Consider the following 20386-nt stretch of genomic DNA (forward strand, 5'->3'; position numbering starts at 1 on the left):
AGGGTATCTCTAGCACATTTGTAGCAATCGGAGTTACAACTCTGATAAAGACACCAGTAAATGGCACCAGGGTTGTTTTGAAAAATATTCTTGATAAAGAACTGTTTGACGTAATAAAAGATAAAACATTCTCTTCTTAAATCAAAACTGGGTTATGCAATCATAAGGATTGCTGTACAGTAAAATGTATTGCACAAGAAAATGTATTTACAGAATAAGAACAAATCAAACAATGGGAATATGAGATCAAAATACCATAGATATGAAAGACTGCTTCTACTTGGTAAATTAAATTACATTATTATAACCCAAGACGTTCATCATATGTACTTGTATTCAGCACCTGAAGTGGAAAATGTTAGCTGGGGGGATGCTTGGTTGAGCTTTGCATTTAGCTGGTAAGGGGGGAGGGGGTGATGACATTGAGACAACTGGGGGAATGCTTTGTGAAAATTTTGCTAGCTGGGAGATACCATGAGCTCTCACTGAGCACTGCCTGTATTTGTTATTTGACATCACTTTTCTGCCACTTGTGGTTAATCACAATCAGTGGCGGTGATTCGGGGGGCCATTGCCCCCCCTTTTTGTTACTTTTGCCCCCGCACTATGCTAAACCTTATCTACAAAGGGAAAAATACTGTCTTTGTCGCCGCCACTGATTGCAATAATAATGGACAATGATTTGATGAAATTGATGAAGACACACTCACAAAGAAAACATTCATCCCCAGGCCAGGGTTTCAACTGGAAATCTTTGGTGACAAAGGCTGTGAGCAAATCACTCAATGCACTGTCACTACATCAGCATATTATGCTGAAAAAAAAATACTACAGTTCTAACACCAAGAGTACTACTATTAACAATGAACAAAGCTTACCTCATTTAAAGCTGCAAGTATGGCTACTGACATTGTAGCTGCCAGGATGGCTGCAAGAGTTCTGTTAACAATCTGGAAAACAGAAAACAATTGTTTTTCAATCCTTATTTCTAGAGATTTGTGTGAAATATGTTCATAGAATGTATACAGTTTTGTTAGAGCCACAGTAATACATTTGCTACCTAAGGTAATAATTATTACAAATGTCCAAGGATTATTATTTTTAATTAGCTTTCTCAACTTATCTGCTAGATTCATCCCAGATAGCACGTAAGTTAACTGCAAGTTAAATCAAATGTCGATTTAACTTGCCGTTAACTTATGTGCTATCTGGGATTGGGGTGATCACTTTATTGCTACATACCCTCATGTTAATTGGCAATTTTTTTTAGTTTTGGATGGGTGAATGATCACTTTGTTTTAGGTGTTAATGTAAGGCGTACATATTTTCTAAGTGTCACTAGGGGGCATCATTTACTATTATGTTAATTGAAGACTGCTATTTTTAGATAACTTATGAGGGGTGACAATTTTAGACGTATGTTAATTTTAGATTTTAATTTTTAATTTCAACTGTCCAAGAAGTAGAAGTGCTCTTTGTAGATGTCGAAACAGGGAAGATTGCCTTTACCCTTATGGAGTTTGACAATGATGGGTGATCACTTAATATTAGATATCAAGGACATGATCACCTTCTTTGACATCTTGGGGGTTACTTCTCCTCCACCCCTTATTTCGCTCATGTTAACAACAGACAACTAAAGGTTATTGCTAAGTCAGTGACACCTGTAGATATTGCATAAGATTGCTCCAATTATGTTGCAAGAAAAATCTCAGTTTACTTAAGCTCTAAGAAAGTGATAACACGAAGATTTCAATGAGAAGATAACCCATATGCAAGACATTCCACGTGATAATTTCTTTCTGCACCAAACATCCTTGCGGAAATTTTCCACTTTGATGTGGCTGATTAGTATTGTCTGCAGGCTGAGAGGACAGAGTTCTTAAGATGCTAATTATAGAGCCAGTTTCTCATGCAAATAGAATATTTGCATTATCTCTCAGACATATGTCTGCTGTCATTATTATTAAGTGCAATATATATGGTCTAGTGGGGCAAAGAGGGAAAAAAATAATTGATTCAGTTTCCTGTCTTGATGACAGCCATGGATTAGTCATGCAGAAGGACAATTTGCAACTTTTCCAAGGTTAATTTATGAGCGTGTGTCCAATATGAGATTATAAGTTATTTATAACTGAATAAGTCCCAGATGTATAATAGACTGCAACTGCACCGGTTTCTCTAGTAGAATCAAGGATGTTTAATACAAATTAATATTAGCTTCTAAAAGCAAAGTTTGGATATTCTATGGACTTGGGCATTGTGGGCCTGCTATCACTAGAAGCAAGTGTCATGCTTTGGGATGCGTGTAGGTTCGAATCTGCTGGGAGAAGCATAATAACTTTTCTCTTGAGATTTCAGGCTGTGTATGGGACTGGTGGTCACCCACCATCGTGAGGAAATTGGGGAGCTACGATTGAGTAGCGTAACCTGGTCATGGAAACCTACAAAAATGACTGGGGGTTTGTCATGCTGACGACACGTCACCCCTTAACTGGTTGGTTGATCTCCCATCTCTGGTGGGAGTGCGGTAGGTAGGCCCTGGCCCTCAAGGGGTGTTGTACCACAAGTTATCATTACGTTATTTATAGGAAAAGTTTCTTGTATTTGTATTTTTTATTTTATGTCCCTTTTCTGCCAACTTTGGCTAATCGTGACTAGGATGAGCGAAAGTTGAAACTATCGAACAGACACTCACAAGGAATACCCAAGGCTGGGACTTGAACCCAGGAACTTCTGTGATGGGATCAAAAGTTGACCACCCAGCACAGAGGAAATGGAAACCCGATCACTCAAATTTATTAACTGCAATGAAACTTATGGAATTTTCAGAATGCATGAGGAATTAAGACGAAATTGTGGCCTGATAACACAGATGCAGTTTGTAATAGCTATTTTGTTTAATATTGATGTTAATTAAGTTCATCTATGTTTATTTGTATAAATTCAGTTATACAATAATAATAAATACTGTTATTGAGTAACCGATTTCAGATAAGAATAACTAGGAAAGTTATTCACCTTCATTATTCTTTGAACACAAAGTATAGATAGTTTTAATCACACGGATACAGCAATCCAACACAAATTGTAAAAACCAACAGATTAATCTACTTTTGAGTTTATCAGAATTTAATTTTACCTCAAATATGATGAGAATGTAGAGACCAAGGAGAACTATGGCAGCGTAGACAATGCCATCATCCATATCTATTGGAGAAATATCATAGCTGACAGCCAGTGGAAAGCTCGAGCCAAGGTTTGTCTCTAGACGCAAGCGCAGTAAGCTTTTTGGAAGACTGGAAGAGGAAGAATTACACTGATAAACAATGAAATACTCCTTTAAATAAAACTAAGTGATCTTTATGTATTCAGATGTGCTGATAACGAATATCGCATCCGTTTTCCTGTATCACCTAAGTTTTTTGCAGAACACCCAAATTTTATAGTTTTATGGTTTCAGGTCTCCGCACCCTGCTCCGCTTCCGGTTTAACGTTTGGTTCCTAGCAAAGAAATGGATAAGAACTTTTCAGCGACCTTGTGTTTATGACTGGCACTTAATATATAGTGGAGGAAACATCTGGCAGTAGAGAAATTTCCTGTTTCTCTGTTAAAATTTGTTCTTTTGTGGGTTAGTCGAGTCTTAACTTCCTTTCCGATAACTTCGCAAGTAGCCTTCGCAAGTAGCCGTATTTCATGTTTGTGTAGGTTCGTGAAATTGTGAATGTAATATTGTATAGTGAAGTGAAGTGTAAGTTGTATTTTAACAAGACGATAAGAGCATTCACAATTGTTTTTTTTAAAGAAATATATTATAAGTCAATTAATGAGTTCGCCATGTCACGCAAATGTGTGAATAACCCGAACTTGTTTTGTGGAGACTATATTTAGATTCATCTAAGAATAGTTTAAAAGTAGTATTGTTGCATAATGTGAATATATACCCATCAGTACCCCTTGCCTATTCTTCCACCATGAAGGAAACATATGAAAGTATGGATACAATATTAAAAGTGATAAATTATGAAAAATATGGTTGGCAGATATGCGGAGACCTCAAAATGATTGGTATACTGTTAGGCATGCAATCTGGGTTTACAAAATTTTGTTGCTTTGTTTGCGAATGGGACAGCCGGGCAGAAGATAAACATTACAACACTGTGGATTGGCCCATACGAAAAAAACTTAAGTCCTAGAGAGAAGAGTGTTAGGAATCACCCTCTACTTGAGAAAGACCAGATTTTGTTACCACCGTTGCATATAAAGTTAGGGCTGATGAAAAATGTTGTTAAGGCTTTGGATAAACACTGTGAGGGTTTTGGGTACTTGAGAAAAACATTTCCTAAACTCAGTGATAGTAAGTTAAAAGAAGGCATATTTATTGGGCCGCAAATCCGTGAGATCATTCATGATGACAACTTTGTGGAATTGAGAAAAAGAGAAATGCGCATGGTTAGCTTTCAGACAAGTATGCTGTAATTTTCTTGGAAATGTGAAAGCTGACAACTACAAGGAACTTGTTATGAACTTGTTGAAGTGTTATCAGCGCATGGGGTGCAATATGTCCTTGAAAATTCACTTTTTACATTCGCATTTGGACATTTTCCCCCTTAACTTGGGCGCGGTTAGTGACGAATGCGGCGAGAGATTTCACCAGGATATTTCTGTCATGGAGAAACGATATGCAGGAAAATCGGTACAGACCATATTAGCAGACTATAGTTGGAACCTCAAGGAAGAGGTTTCTGGTGGCAGTTACAAACGGCAGAGTTCAAGAAAGAAATTTTGAAAATGCGAGTAAAAATGTGTTTTTTTCCTTTTTTTTTGCATGAAATTTCTTCATTGAACAGTCAAAATCGGTCCTATATATATTTTTTAATTTTTTTATATTTCATAGTTATTCACTTCAATATTTAAATCTTATTTCATGAGCAAACAAACAAAAATAATTTCAAATTTCGATGTATTATTACAAAGGGAATTAAATTTTTATTAAAAACAAAAAATGAAAATCCAGGGAAAACGATACGTGATACAGCATTTCTACTTTCAGATTTGGATTCAGCGGGGTCGAATTATAAATAATCACCAGTGACGTGCGGTGACGTCGACACTTGGGGTAGCAGTCAGTGACGTGCTCAAGGGGGGGGGGTTGGTGTGAGTCACACCCCTTCTCCCTTTAGGGCCAGTATTCCTTCAAAAAAGAAGAATGTCAATAACAGGAAAAGATTGCAAAATTATGAATGAGTACCAGAAAAAAGTACACGTAACCCCCACCCACATTCGAAAGTAAAAAACTATTTGATTTGACTCTAAGCCAGAGATCCTGGGTTCGAATCTCGGATTGGCCATTTGTGTTATTTGTGTGTGTTCCTTCATCTATTTTGTTGTACCAAAGGTGGCGGAAAAGCGAAGTAAAATAAACCAATTTGAGCAATCAATCAATGATTTGGTTTCATTTTTGTTACTTAGCGTCGTTTTTTTGTCACATTTGGTTAATTGCGAAGATGATACGATGAAACTGATGAAGGGACGAGCACAGGGAACGCCCATGCCCGGGTCGGGGTTCGAACCCGGAACGCCTGGTGTCGTAGCGCGCTATGATAACCACTCCCCCGCGCTTGGTTGATTTGGTGACAGGAAACAAAACACAACACACTTTTTTGTAGTTTCTTCAATGATATTCATTTGACTTTTTGAGTTCTGAGATACATTTTTCATTCCAAATTATTTCATTATTCACTGCAACACATAGGACAAGAATGCGCACTCATCACGGGTTCGAATCCTGGCCTGGATTGTTCATATGAGGTCCCTTCACCAATTTCATCATATCATCACTCAATCCTCATTTTCGCGATAACCAAATGTGGCAGAAAAGCGAAGTAAAATAAACCAAACCAACAACAATATGAACACGCGTTCTCTTGCCCAAATAAATACATCCGTATTTATGACTGTTACAGGCCAATATATTAGTATATTTAAATAAAACACTACTAAAACGAGAGTCAGAGAGAGCCTGAGCACATATTTGTAATTTAATCATTATATATTCCATATTTGAAAAAGGAAAAAAGAAAGAAAGAAAGCATAACATTATTGTCTTCACATAACACGTTCCCATTTTATAAACAATAAAACTACATCCCATATTATACATACACACATATTGTACAACGTGTAAAAGGTTGTGTAAATACAGAGAACATAAGTACTGCAGAAAATTTTACCCTGTGTTCTTTAGAGGATTTACAAAAAAATTATGAGAAACCAATCCCCTATCTGTCCTATAGGAGATAGACTGGGGGACCTGAAAGCCTGGGCTTTCAATCATTGCAGCGGGGAGCGTGGGGGCAAGGGAAGTAGAGGTAGAAATCTTCCATTTCCTTGGGCCGGCCGTTTCTACCTGGAAACTGGCCTGGCTGAAGAAGAGCGAGCTAGGGTATCCGGCTTGCTTTGCCCGCGGAGAACACCGATGGACGAGAAGTGCGTGGAAAAAAAGGTGTTGCATATGAGCTGTGGTGGCTTTAACAAGACAATAAATATTGTGATTTGAATATAATTCGAGATGTGAGATTGATTGATCTATCTCTGCTAGACTAGCTACTCCTCAGTGCACGTCACTGATAATCACCTATTTTCGTTCAAAGGAGCAAAAAAAAGTTTGAATTTGTTCATCAGTGTTATTTTATTACATATATACAAGGAAAATGAGTTATCAATATTAATTTTGCAAGGTACATCCCCTTCATGTTACGACTGGTTGTATAAAATTTTATTTTATCACTTCTTAAGCAGTATTTGAAAATATATTTGGGTTTTCCAATAAGGGCGGGTCGATGTTGGCAGCCTGTGGCGGCCATGTTGTTTTGGTGGCGTCTATCTAATCTGTTGTTTCCTTTTCAGGCACTGATGCCAAATCACCATGGCAAGTTACACGATTGAGCAGCGCGTCCAAATGATAAAACTTTATTATCAAAATGAGTGTTCGTTAGTGCAAACGTTGCGCGCGTTGCGCCCATTTTACGGCAGACGCGGTGTACCCTTCAAAGTCGAATCCCCAACGTTTGGTGGCCAAATTCGAGACGACCGGTTCGGTAAACAATCAGCCAACACCCCTACGTCAAAGGAACGCCACATCGGCTGAGAACATCGCCGTGGTCTGTGCAAGTGTGCAGGAGAACCCGAGGCAGTCAATTCCTCGCCGTGCACAAGAACTCGGCCTTTCGCAGACTTCAACTTGGCGAATTTTGCATCGGGACTTGGGCCTACACCCGTACAAGATCCAACTGACCCAGGAGCTCAAAGTTAATGACCATCGACAACGCCGTTTGTTCGCTGACTGGGCTTCGGAGCGTTTGGAAGAGGACCCCAATTTTGGCCCAAAAATCATCTTTAGCGACGAGGCGCATTTTTGGATGAATGGCTGTGTTAATAAGCAAAATTGCCGTATATGGGACGACTCCAACCCACACGAGGTTCACCAGGTGGCATTGCACCCACAAAAAGTTACTGTTTGGTGCGGATTTTGGGCCGGCGGCATCATTGGTCCGTACTTTTTTCAAAACGACGTTGGTGAGGCCATCACCGTCAACGGCGAGCGCTACAGAACGACGATAACCGATTTCTTTTGGCCCAAATTGAACGATATGGACATAGATGACATGTGGTTCCAGCAGGACGGCGCTACGTGCCACACAGCGGACGCCACGATGGACATTCTGCATGAACGATTTGAAGGTATGGTTATCTCTCGCAGAGGTGACGTGAATTGGCCACCAAGATCGTGCGATTTGACCCCGCTAGACTTTTTCTTGTGGTGTTTCCTGAAGTCGCAGGTCTATGCCAATAAACCGCAATCGACCGATGCCCTTAAAGTCAACATCACCCAGGCCATCGCTCAAATTCAGCCGGATCTATGCGGCAGTGTCATTGAAAATTGGACCACTCGGATAAGTGCCACCGTGAGAAGCCGCGGCGGACATTTGAACGATGTTATATTCCATACATAATGGCATACATGGGCCTTTCAAATAAAAAAAGAATTTCGTTCATACCTCACACACAGCTTGTTTTATTCCATTTCAACATCGACCCGCCCTTATTGGAAAACCCTTTAGATCATAAAATTCTTTGCAATTGTCCATGTTAGAGAAGGCCAGTGGTCATTTTATAAATTTTAATTTACACACGTGTTCAATTGAAACAAATGAAGTGAGATATATGAACAGTTCAGAGCATAATTGGCATAACTACACTTTTCTTGGAAACTGAGTTACGTGTATAACTTAGAAGTGTGAAGTATTAACATTTGAGTGTTAGAAGTATCTCCTAAGTTTCAAATTCTTGCTCATAGATGCACCACTGTGTTTGTGCTCCAATATTTAAACATAGGACTAAGCTACCTAAATGTGCCTTTTTCTCAAAACTGTATTGAATGGAGTTACGCCACTTTTACTCTGTACCCATTATTTTATGTAGTAGTGGCTCCAATACAATGTAATGAATTAGAGCCAACACACCAGCCATGTAGAGTGAAATAAAGGAGATAAAATTTAACTATTAATATCTATCCTTGAGCTACTGAAAGTTGAACAACTCCAATTCTTTTTCTACAGCCTGTATACAGACCCAGCCATCAACCCATACAATGTGCATTGTGAAAAACTTAAGTCACCTAAAAATGAAATCTTAACTATGTCAGTGAGTAAATTAACGTCGTTCTCAATATGAAGATCATTGTTAAACTAACATCAAAGTCTTTAAATTAGGCACGCACAGGAGATGTACTACGTAGATTTTTCAGCAAAGAATGCAGACTTGAACAGGACTCGAAACCAGGTCTCTGGCATACCGTGCCATTGGTCTACTGAGCCGACCTGGTTTCGCCTGATTTTTCGCCGTACCTGTTTTACCTGTGTGGAATCGTCTCTGCAAGTGCTACTGCAACGGGATCTGTTGCCTTTGAAACACTAGACGTCGACATTGCCTGGTTCCTTCAAGTGAAGAGAAAAATCAGGCAAGGAACTCTGTGGGTAGCTCAGCGGGTGAGCAATGGCACGGTATGCCAGAGATCCAGGTTCGAGTCCTGGTCGAGCCTGCATTTTTCGCTGAAAAATCTACGTAACATCAATGTGTTTAAAAGTTCTCGTTTAAATATGAAATACAAATGACTGCCAACAACTTGTCTATATTTAGCGGATTAATCACTAGCCATAAATAAGTAGCTTTACGGAATACTGAAAGCATATGCAGCTAAAAAATAAAGCAACATTATATGCAGGAATCACTTACTCGACTTCATATTCGTGTAGAGTGAATACTTTCTGGGCTTTAATCTCTGGAACAAAGTCCACCAAACCTTCAGGCACTATAGGGATTTCCCATAAATCACTGACGTTCTGAAAAACATTAAAAGATCCATTAGAACGGTAAAGAGTAGTTAGTTCAAAATATCCAACACTAATCATTACATTTCAATGGTATATTACAATCAAATATTGTCTTTTGTAATCTAAGCATCAATATATGCCTGATAATGTTCTCGGTAACTGACACTTCTGAAGCCTTTTTCTTTCTATTAAGTTGTCAGTCTTCGTTGGGGATGAAATGCAGTAAACTTTTAATCTTTTCAATATACCGGGTATGATGTGTTTGACATTTGAAATATCTCCAAAATAATACATAGTAGTACAGTGATTTTAGAACAAAATTTTTTCAGCATTATGTGAATATTCCTTTAAAATGAATGTTTTAGGATATAATTCTACACTAAAATATTTTAATTGTAATGTATTCTCGTTCTGTGGACTAGATTATTGATATTTTTATCTGCTGTAGTATAGAACATGTCATATTTTTACATATTACAGTATAATTACAATACAAATACAAGTACACTTGATTACATATATGGGATGTAGATCAGCATAATTGAGTTACAAATATATATATTACATCCACTATATTACATATATGGGTGATACAGAAAAAGTAGTTTTATATGCACTGTAGGGTGGTTTCTAGGAGATAGTTTTTTAATTTTATTTTTGAATAGCTTAAGATTTATTTCCTCCTTAATTTCACATGGAAGTTTATTGTATAGTAAGTAGTATTCCAGTGCTTTTGGCACTCCTTTTGTATAGGTTGAGTCTGTGGTTGTCTATGCACGTTTGCCTTTGTTCTTGCATTATGATTATGTATATTACTATTTTTTTTTTTGAGTTTCTGATATACTTTACAAATAGGAGGCATTCTAATGTATATAGGGATGAGACTGCAAGTATTGAAGGATTTTTCCATGGAGTCTCATGGACCACCAAAAATGAAGGCAACATAGACAACACAATTTATTGTGAGAACCAGAGGAACATTAACTCCAAAAATGCAGTTCTGTTTTCTTAATGTATCCACTCATTTTGAAGAGCTGTTTGGAGTAAGATCAACATATCTCTATGTCTTCTCCTTTGCAATAAAATGGAGTAACACTCGTCCAATTTCATTAATTTCTTTAGACATGTTGATCTGAATAGAGCTTTTCAATGCAAATAGAAAGGTTAGAAAACAGAAAACCACATTCTTTGTTCTCACATGACAAATTAATGCAACACCAATTTATTCATATGTGGCAGCCTTCTGCAATTGATGTTGCTCAATGGTGTAACAATACACAAAACATTGTGCTGTACAACACCAATTCCATGCCACATGAAGAGTTTTAATATTGAGCCTTAGCACCATATTTGGTGTTATTTTACACCCACTTTTTACAGTATGGTACATGACATGGTTTATATACCCTCAATTTCTTATCTCTGCACACTTATGGTTGGATGATCTGATGATATGAAACTACCCATAACCCAAATTAGTCTTATCATTCATTGCCCAAACAGTTATCATTCTAAAACACAAATGATACGTGACATTTGAAATTGTGGAACTAAACCCACAACTTAACAATGCTAACATTCTGATTTTTCAATTACATTTATACTGAAATTTAACAAATCACTCACCTGAGTAAAAAATTTCTGCCTGTCTAAGTCTTCATCCTCCATGATGGTGGAGAGGTTGAAGTGGGTGGTCCAATGGGCTTCGGAGTGCTCCACCCACACAGACACCCAGTGCGATGACATGTTTGCGTACACTGAAGGCACAAATGCACCTTGGAGGGTGACACTGAGTTCACTTTTGCTTGGCTTTTCTAGAATCCAGTATGCTAAACTCACAGTTAAGGCAGATACACTCAACAATAAGACATAAAATCTAATGTTAATTTCTTTAGTACTGCCTAATGAGCTTCTAACCAGTTCAGCACAAAGGTTCACCATCTAACTTACACCTTCGGAAATGACCCTGAGTAATTTGAACTAAAAAAAGACTATTATGAAGTAATGTCTTGAGGCTTGTGTTAGATTTTAAGTGGTATTTGAACTCCACTAGGAAATGAATTCCGGAATCTCTTGATTATGTGACAGCTTAAACCACTGGGACATCAGGACGATCCAGAACAATGCTACTGTTATGCACCACTACACAATTAAGGCAACACACCAATTATAAAAAAAAAGAAATGTCAATTTTCGAACTTTTAATGACAATGATGCAGAGGTGTAACTTGGGACCTAACTTTAGGAAGGAGGGGGGGCAGAATTGAACTTGGAGCTTAACTTTGGGGGGGGGGGGGAGTCCAGAAAGTTTTTCAAGTCCATAAAAATTATCATCCAGGACTATTTTAATAAATAACTATTATATTTGCTTCTCAGGTTCCAGGAGCTTAACAAAAGTACAATTAAGTTGTAAAGTTGTAAATTTTCATAAATCTGAAAATTTGTGGGGGAGGCAAGATCAAAGCTGCGCCTATGCAATGATTGTAATTAATGAAATAGACAATAGCTTGGCAGCTATGCAGGGCCGGATTAAGACGAAATTGGGACTGATGCTGAATGCCGCCGATTTTTTCTGTATAACTAACTTTCAAGGTGAAAAATTTACTACCTGTGTCTAGGCGTCCGAAATTGGGGCTCCAAATTTCATTCTAAGATTTATTTTCAGGTTAATATAGCAAAAGAAAACTGTTCAGCTTTCGGAAAATTCTCGTCAGTTTTCATCTGGGCCTATTTCAGGAATGGGCCTAATGCTGCAGCACCAATAGCACCCACCTTAATCCGGGCCTGCAGCTATGAAACATTGTTTCTTAAAGCTGAGTCACACATTGCAGGTCTCGTAAAAACCGGATGTCATTCAAGGGACAAACATCTCTGAATCACTACGAGTACAACATGTTAGAAGCAAGGCTGAAACTCATAGCTACGAATGAGTAAAAGTAGATGCCTTTCTCTTACCCAGAGAAATTGTGGATCAGGTTAAGTTCGAATATCACCAGTTTTAATGCACCCTACATGCTAATTTTTAAACATGGAAAGTGATGTTTTATCATTATTTGGAGGCTAAACTCACAGTTATCCAAATTGCATGTGTGTGTGTGTTTTGGGGGAGGGGGATTTTCATGAATGATTTTGTTATGAATATCACTTCCAAGTTGAGAAACGTCTGGTGGCCTGAAACATTGCAACACCTATGCTTCCAATGTGAGTGTAAATATTTCAAAGAATATATGGTCCTTAACCAACCCTGAAACGTGTGGCTCAACAGCTCATTACACTAACTATTACCTTCTTTGTATATATGACATAACAGTGATTCATGGTTTAAGCTTTTCAGTTAACAACAATCTCCCACTGAAGCCATTTCTTGGCAAATGTGCATCTTTTCTTGGAATCAAGGTAGCAACAAAGTGTGCACTTGAGATATTAGACTTTGAAATCCTTTCTAAAAACAATATCAACAGAAAGTTTCATCACACGAGTAATTCGTGCTTTTACATGTGAAGTTGGTTTGCAGAGTTATCTCTGTACTGCTCTTACCAAAGCTTTTTCAAGTGCCTTTTTTTCCTGTATCAATATTTGAAAAGTACTTTTTACTGGTCAACACTGCTTTTTATCCTCAGAGTTCCAAAGTTCAAATTTGTACTTATCAGAGAGATTGATAGATGTGTTACTGCTGCTGGAATAACATAATAGCAACTCTTGCAAAGTGCTGAGGATGCTATGGACAGATTCTATGCAAAGCTATCAAATGAAGAATGACACATTCCTCAGCTGTTCAATCCTATAAAGTATGCCACTTTATATCAACAGGGGTGTACAAATCATGAACAGAAACCCAACCTAAAACTCCCTCTAAAAAACATGACTAAATGATAACTAGCATGTTAGTGAAAGTGCTACAAATATGAAGTAATGGATGTGCTATGGAAATGAACCATAGTTCAATTATATTCAAAAAGTGTTATATATAGAGCACATTATTTTTTGTAACTACCATGTTCCACGTTGCCTAAAGAATAGGATTCTACAGAGAAAAATTATAATAGAAAATGAGCATTACGGAATCTATAAACTTAGTAGATGTTAGTGGTAGGCCGTTCTTGATCTTACATTGTATCTGCACAAGAAACATTGATATAATTGTTTTGATTATGTACTGAAGTATTTTATAACATACATTTACACAAAATGTAAAGCATACTAATAATTAATAATAAAGGATACATCTTGTTTTTCCTTCCGGTAAGGAGAGTTGATGCATATTGTTTAGTTTTTCACTTTTTGTCATTAATATTGCCTGCAAGAGAAGGAAGAACCATTAAAAAATGAAGGTTTACTTATGGATAGTGGAATGTTATTTTATGCATTAAAATCTGAAAATTGATAGTTCTTTACTCATTCAACAGTCAGGGCTAACGCTCAAAATTAGACAAATTAAAAATCTGACACTATTTTGTAACTATTTTATCTTACTTTAATTCTGTAATAATTTTTAGTGCAAACATGAAAACTGTCTCCAGTTGCAATTTAGTATTTCTTTTTACATATGAACACATGCTACACTATCAAATTAGGGTTTACAAATAATGTGAAAAATCCATATTCATTGTCAGTTCAATAAAGTTAATACTATCATACAAAGTTTTTTAATATTTGTTGGATTCCCTGACTTTTCCATGGATTTATTTAGTTAGTGGTAGATTTCCTTGACTTTGAGGATAGTGGGGACACTGACTATTTGACACAATATGCTTTTATGGTTTTTAAGTAAACTTACTGTGAAGGTTATCCACACTATAAGAAGGATGATGATTTTCGTGTATTTAGCACAAGTATTGGTTCTTGTTTCTGTAGGATTATCACTAACATCATCATCGTCGGCACCACCATGCACGCTTGGCAGGAGTGAACCTTTCCGCCTGAAAAATAATTTCTATGTAAGAATGCCATTATTTAATTACAAAGCACTTCTAATTTTAAAAAATCAGCTTCCTGAAAATGTGCTTAACCTGATTAGGCTTTAACTAATTGTCAATATAAAAGAAAAGCAACTGCACTGCCATTATTTCCAAGTAACTTATTTGAAGTCTGTACATATCCTCTAATAAGGTTCACTGAAAATATATTTTATACAGTCATGCACACTTTTGGGTTGTAATCAGTGGCGACGATTAGGGGGGGGGCAGTTTCCCTCCCACTTTTTGCCACTTTTACCCCCTCATAATGCTAAGCCACTCCTCCTTTTGGCACCCAATCGCTGCTACTGGTTGTAATATGCTTCCGTTAAGAATCAACGAGGTGACTACAAACCAAAAGTGTTCGTAAATGAACATGTACACTTACTTCCTATCTGTTGATTGAGCCAGCTGCAAGTTTATAGCTGTGTAGTGCTTTCCCATTGTGTTCCCACCAAGGAGTGGAGTTGATTCCCTCAATTCTGTCAGCGGAATGTCTGTAGGGTTGCAGAAGGAATTCCTGGCAAGAGAATTGATCATTATTATTGGTCACATATTTACTGGTGTGAGTGCTTAAGTGGGGGGATGCTACCCACATACCCCCAGCTAAGATAATTTGCATGAGCATCCTCCACTTACTGCATTGTCTCCATGGTGATTCATACAAGTATTCCTCTCTTGGTTAATTTTACGTTGTTTTCTACCTCTTATTAATTGCAACAATTAGGGCGATTGGTGACTACCTGAGATAGGTGAAAGATAAACCCTGTGTCCAAGACTCAAACCAAGGACATCAAGAGTAAAGAATATTGAGTATCCAATGTGGTACAGTTACGGACAGTTCTGGGTTGTAACGATTCCATTGAAACCAATGGGATCGTTACAACCCAGAACCATAGGCGTAACTTGGCGGGGGCAAGGAGGGGGCACTTGCTCTCCAAAATTTTCGGGTTTATTAAAATTTACAAGTTAGGGAATCTGAGTAGCGAAGTAATGAAGAGTAATATTTTTGATTTCGCAAACGTCACCAGTTATTTAGCAAATAATCCTGGATGCTGTTTTTATTGGATGGAAAACTTTTCGAGTCTCTTCCCCAAAGTTAGGCCTCAGAATTAGGCACAGTTTAATTCTCCCCCCTCAGAATTAGGCCCAGTTTGATTCTCCCCCCTCAAAATTTAGGCACGTCTGATTCTCCCCCCTCAAAATTTAGGCACGTCTGATTCTCCCCCCTCAAAATTTAGGCACGTCTGATTCTCCCCCCTCAAAATTTAGGCACGTCTGATTCTCCCCCCTCAAAATTTAGGCACGTCTGATTCTCCCCCCTCAAAATTTAGGCACGTCTGATTCTCCCCCCTCAAAATTTAGGCACGTCTGATTCTCCCCCCTCAAAATTTAGGCACGTCTGATTCTTCCCCCTCAAAATTTAGGCACGTCTGATTCTTCCCCCTCAAAATTTAGGCACGTCTGATTCTTCCCCCTCAAAAATAGGCACGTCTGATTCTTCCCCCTCAAAAATAGGCACGTCTGATTCTTCCCCCTCAAAAATAGGCACGTCTGATTCTTCCCCCTCAAAAATAGGCACGTCTGATTCTTCCCCCTCAAAAATAGGCACGTCTGATTCTTCTCCCTCAAAAATAGGCCGTTTAATTATGCCCCCTCAAAATTAAGCCCACTTTATTTCTGCCCCCTCAAAATTACGCACAAGTTCAATTCTTCCCCCTCAATATTAGGCAGTTTAATTCTTCCCCCTCAAAATTTAGGCCCGGTCTGATTCTTCCACCTCAAAATTTAGGCCCGGTCTGATTCTTCCACCTCAAAATTTAGGCCCAGTCTGATTCTTCCCCCTCAAAAATAGGCACGTCTGATTCTTCCCCCTCAAAAATAGGCACGTCTGATTCTTCCCCCTCAAAAATAGGCACGTCTGATTCTTCCCCCTCAAAAATAGGCACGTCTGATTCTTCCCCCTCAAAATTAGGCCCAGTTTAATTCTGTCCCCTAAAATTAGGCCGTTTAATTCTGTCCCCTCAAAATTAGGCCCAAGTTTAATTCTCGCTCCTCAAAATTAGGCCCAAATCTGATTCTTCCCCCTTAAAATTAGGCCCAGTTTAATTCTGCCCCCTCAAAGTTAGGTCCAAAGTTACGTCCATGCCCAGAACTATCCGTAACTGTACAAGGCTATAGAGTACATTTCTCAACAAATTTACTATTTTATCCCATGTGGCTGTCTCTTTTGGATTCAGTGATTGAACTGTTAATTGTTTGGGGGGGGGGGGGTTTCTGACGGCGGGGATGGGTCTTGAAATATAATTGAATAGACAGGATACCTTTTGTAACAATTCTGCTAGGTAGGTGATGGCTTCCTTCTATTTCACCATTTCGGTAATTGTGACTGACTAAAAGTATTACGAAGCGGGAGCCTCTAAAATTTCGGAGTCGTTTGGGCAATTGGGGGAGTTCGAAAGCCAGAAAACAGCGGCGATGGTACTATCTGCTGGCCATCAATCACCCAATGAAAAAACTGCTCTGGCAGGCCCTGGCCCTTAGCAGTGACGTCGACACTTGGAGTAGCAATCAGTGGCGTGCTCAAGGTGGGGATGGTGTGGCTAATACCCCTCCCCCTTTTAGGGCGCAGTATTCCTAAAAATAGAACGTCAGTAACAGGAAAAGATTGCAAAATGATGAATGAGTACTAAAAAAAGTACACGTAACCCCCACCCACATTTGAAAATAAAAATGATTTGATTTGACTACTAAGCGAAAGATCCTGCGTTCGAATCTCGGCTTGGCCATGGGTATTCTTTGAGTGTCCCTTCATCAATTATATTGTATTATCTTCGCGATTAGCCAAAAGTGATGGAGAAGCGAATTAAAATAAACCAAATCAAGCAATCAATCAATGATTTGACTTTTGTTACTTAGCGTCGCTTTTTTTGTCACATTTGTTTAATTGCGAAGGTGATACGATAAATTAATGAAGGGACAAACACAAAGAACACCCATGCCCAAGTTGGGGTTGGAACCCGGAACTCCTGGTGTCGTAGCGCGCTGTGATAACTACTCCCCCACGGTTGGTTGATTTGGTGTTTTAAGTAAGTCCACTTTATGCACAGAAACAAAACAGGTAACAAAACACACTTTTTTGTAGTTTCTTCAATAATATTAATTTGGCTTCTTGAGTTCTGAGATACATTTTTCATTTCAAATTATTTCATTAATCACTGCAGAGTACAACACAGGAACAAGAATGCACGCTCATCACGGGTTCGAATCCCGGCCTGGATTGTTCGAGGTCCCTTCATTAATTTCATCACATCCTCATTTTCGCGATAACCAAACGTGGCAGAAAAGCGAAGTAAAATAAACCAAACCAACAACAATATGAACACGCGTTCTCTTGCCCAAATAAATACATCCGTTGGAGGCCGAGATTAGTATATTTGAAAAAAAAAACACTACTAAAACGAGAGCGAGCGAGAGCCTGAGCAAATATTTGTAATTTAATCATTATATATTCCATATTTGAAAAAATAAAATAAAGAAAGCAAAACATTATTGTCTGCACATAACACGTTGCCATTTCATAAATAATAAAACTAAATCCCATATTATACATACATATTGTACAACGTGTAAAAGGTTGTGTAAATACAGAGAACATAAGTACTGCAGAAAATTTTCCCTTGAGTTCTTTAGAGGATTTACAAAGGAATCGAATGGAAACCCATACCCTATCTGTCCTATAGGAGATAGACTGGGGGACCTGAAACCACGGGCTTTCAACCATTGCAGCGGGGTGCAAGGGGACAAGGGAGGTAGAGGCAGAAATCTTCCCTTTTCCTACGGAAACCAGTTTCTACCTGGAATTGCTAAGGCGGAAGAAGAGCGAGCTAGGCCAGTTTTGTCCGCGGATCACACCGAGGGACGAGAAGCGCGTGAAAAAGAAAGTGTTGCATATGAACTGCAGCTTTAACAAGACAATAAATATTGTGACTTGAAAATAATTAGAGACGTGAGATTGATTGATCTATCTCTGCTAGACTAGCTACTCCTCAGTGCACGTCACTGGCTCTTAGAGGGCTCTTTCGTCATGGAGTTTGGTTATCAAAATATGATTTTTACTTACAATCAAGTACGCACCACACCGACGTATCTTGAAACTAGACGCCAAATATCTGTATTGCAGATCCTCAGACTAAATATAAAGGCCATGACCCACGTCAGTCGCGACGCATGGACAGTGGGGTCCAATAAAATCCAAAGAAATAGAGGCCCACGACAAACATCAATATCACATGCCCTTTGGCACTATTGACAGATTTCTCAAGAAATAAGTTTTTTTCTTTCGTTTCTTTCTCAGTCAACTCCTGCTTGTTCCAGATAAAAATCTTTTCCGCGTATTGGTTTAGCTAGCAACTGACCCGTAGCCGACAATTTACCCGTTCCAGATAGTGGATCTGACCTTTTTACTACTGGAATAATCCGCTTTAAGAACCACCCAATTCTCTTGTTTTGGTTCAGATTATTATATTGCTCGCTTGGTGGCGCATGCGTGCTGATAAAGCGTTTTGTAACCTACGAACTTGAAAGGATAGCTCAATCATGTTACAATGAAACTAGGACCGATAACCCTAGCAAGCACATTTCACGGATTTTGCTTCGACTTCTTATTGACGCAAATGATCTAACAGTGAGGTTATTGAGTTGTTGGCAGTCGACTGTCACGATTTGGATTTCCCTTGAAAACAGTGTCATGTTGGCTCCCGGATGTTGTTTATGATTTAATAGAATCCGCTTTATGAGCAATCCTTAGTTTTCAGAGAAACTTTGAAGGAAACCCAGAACGATATATTGCAGTGTATCACGAAGAAATTAAAATAGAGCATCAACTCAGACTATGTTTTCATTATAGCAGACAATACAATATATACGACAGTGGCGTACGCAAGGAGGGGGTTACCGGGTTTAAACCCCCCCCCTTGAGCTCTTGAAATATTATGGAAAATGCTGTAGAAAAATTAAAAATGGCTAATTTATCACAGTCAAAGATCTGCAACAGTAATAATAATAATAATAATAATAATAATAATAATTATTTGGATTATTATTCCCATGCAGCATGAAGAAAAACACAACATTTCAAACACAATCTAAGCGGCCGCAAAGTTCAATTTTGCAAATTTTCTTTTGCAAAAAGTCGCGCAGTGACTCTTGCGAGAATTGTGAAAATTCCTTGCTTCGTCCTTATTGCAAACGTTCTTCCCGGTACTGATTTCACATCCCCTTGTGAACTCTCAAGTGATGCTGAGTCTACATCCACATCATTAAATAATGTCGAAGAAGTCTTTTGTGAATCACCTAGAAGGGATAAATGTGTTGGAATGTCTATAAACTTACTTTACAACGAAAACATAGACTCAGTGGAATTTAGCAACATGTATTCTCGCGCTTCATCATCACCCTGGGTGAGTTCCATAGGTAAAGGTAATGTAAATTCCCCCGTGTATATAGCACCGTGCCACGAAGTCACACATAGTGGTGTGGTGGGCCCCTAAGATTCTTGATCTCGAACTATTTTGCAGGTGATGTGATCAGCACCATGCTCCGGCAGCCTTCATCCCCAAGGTTGCTCTCAGATACTCATAGGCTGGGTGCGGAGACAAGGCTGGATAAATTCCAACCAATTCCGGGAATCGAACCCGGATATCCCACGAAGTTGTCAGACTAGACCAGCGCGGCTCCTTGAATGAGTTTCATATTTCGATTATTTCAATAAATTTAATATATTTGCTTGTTTTTATGGATTTTCTTCACACTTAAAATGTCTCACTTCTCATATACAAATAACCGTTGACTAGACAATTATTTTGAAACAAAAGAATTGTAATTTTGTTCTATTTCTTTCATAAATAGCAGCTGCATTAGTAGTAATTAAACTAATTAATTAATTATAAGAATTATTAATTAATTTATTATTATTATTAATTAATTAAAGTATAATAAAACAATGGTAATGTGAATTTGTAGAAAGTTTTCGA

The 20386-nt window shown here is 38.3% G+C and overlaps 1 protein-coding gene across 3 annotated transcripts in view; it reads right to left on the reverse strand.

Annotated features, from left to right (window-relative positions):
- Positions 1 to 20386, reverse strand: part of LOC145986799 (P protein-like) — a 99125-nt gene that overhangs the window by 22472 nt on the left and 56267 nt on the right. For all 3 annotated transcript variants that reach the window (XM_083121235.1, XM_083121236.1, XM_083121237.1), the window contains 7 exons: positions 14740 to 14871; positions 14174 to 14315; positions 13621 to 13693; positions 11023 to 11225; positions 9299 to 9405; positions 3143 to 3299; positions 879 to 950 (listed from right to left, as the gene is read on the reverse strand). In XM_083121235.1, the coding sequence (XP_082977361.1) occupies positions 879 to 950; positions 3143 to 3299; positions 9299 to 9405; positions 11023 to 11225; positions 13621 to 13693; positions 14174 to 14315; positions 14740 to 14871 (886 nt within the window). The remainder of the gene's footprint in view (positions 1 to 878; positions 951 to 3142; positions 3300 to 9298; positions 9406 to 11022; positions 11226 to 13620; positions 13694 to 14173; positions 14316 to 14739; positions 14872 to 20386) is intronic.

This window comes from Lepisma saccharinum, chromosome 4, assembly GCF_977018435.1.
Source record: "Lepisma saccharinum chromosome 4, izLepSacc3.1, whole genome shotgun sequence".
Classification (NCBI taxonomy): Eukaryota; Metazoa; Arthropoda; class Insecta; order Zygentoma; family Lepismatidae; genus Lepisma; species Lepisma saccharinum.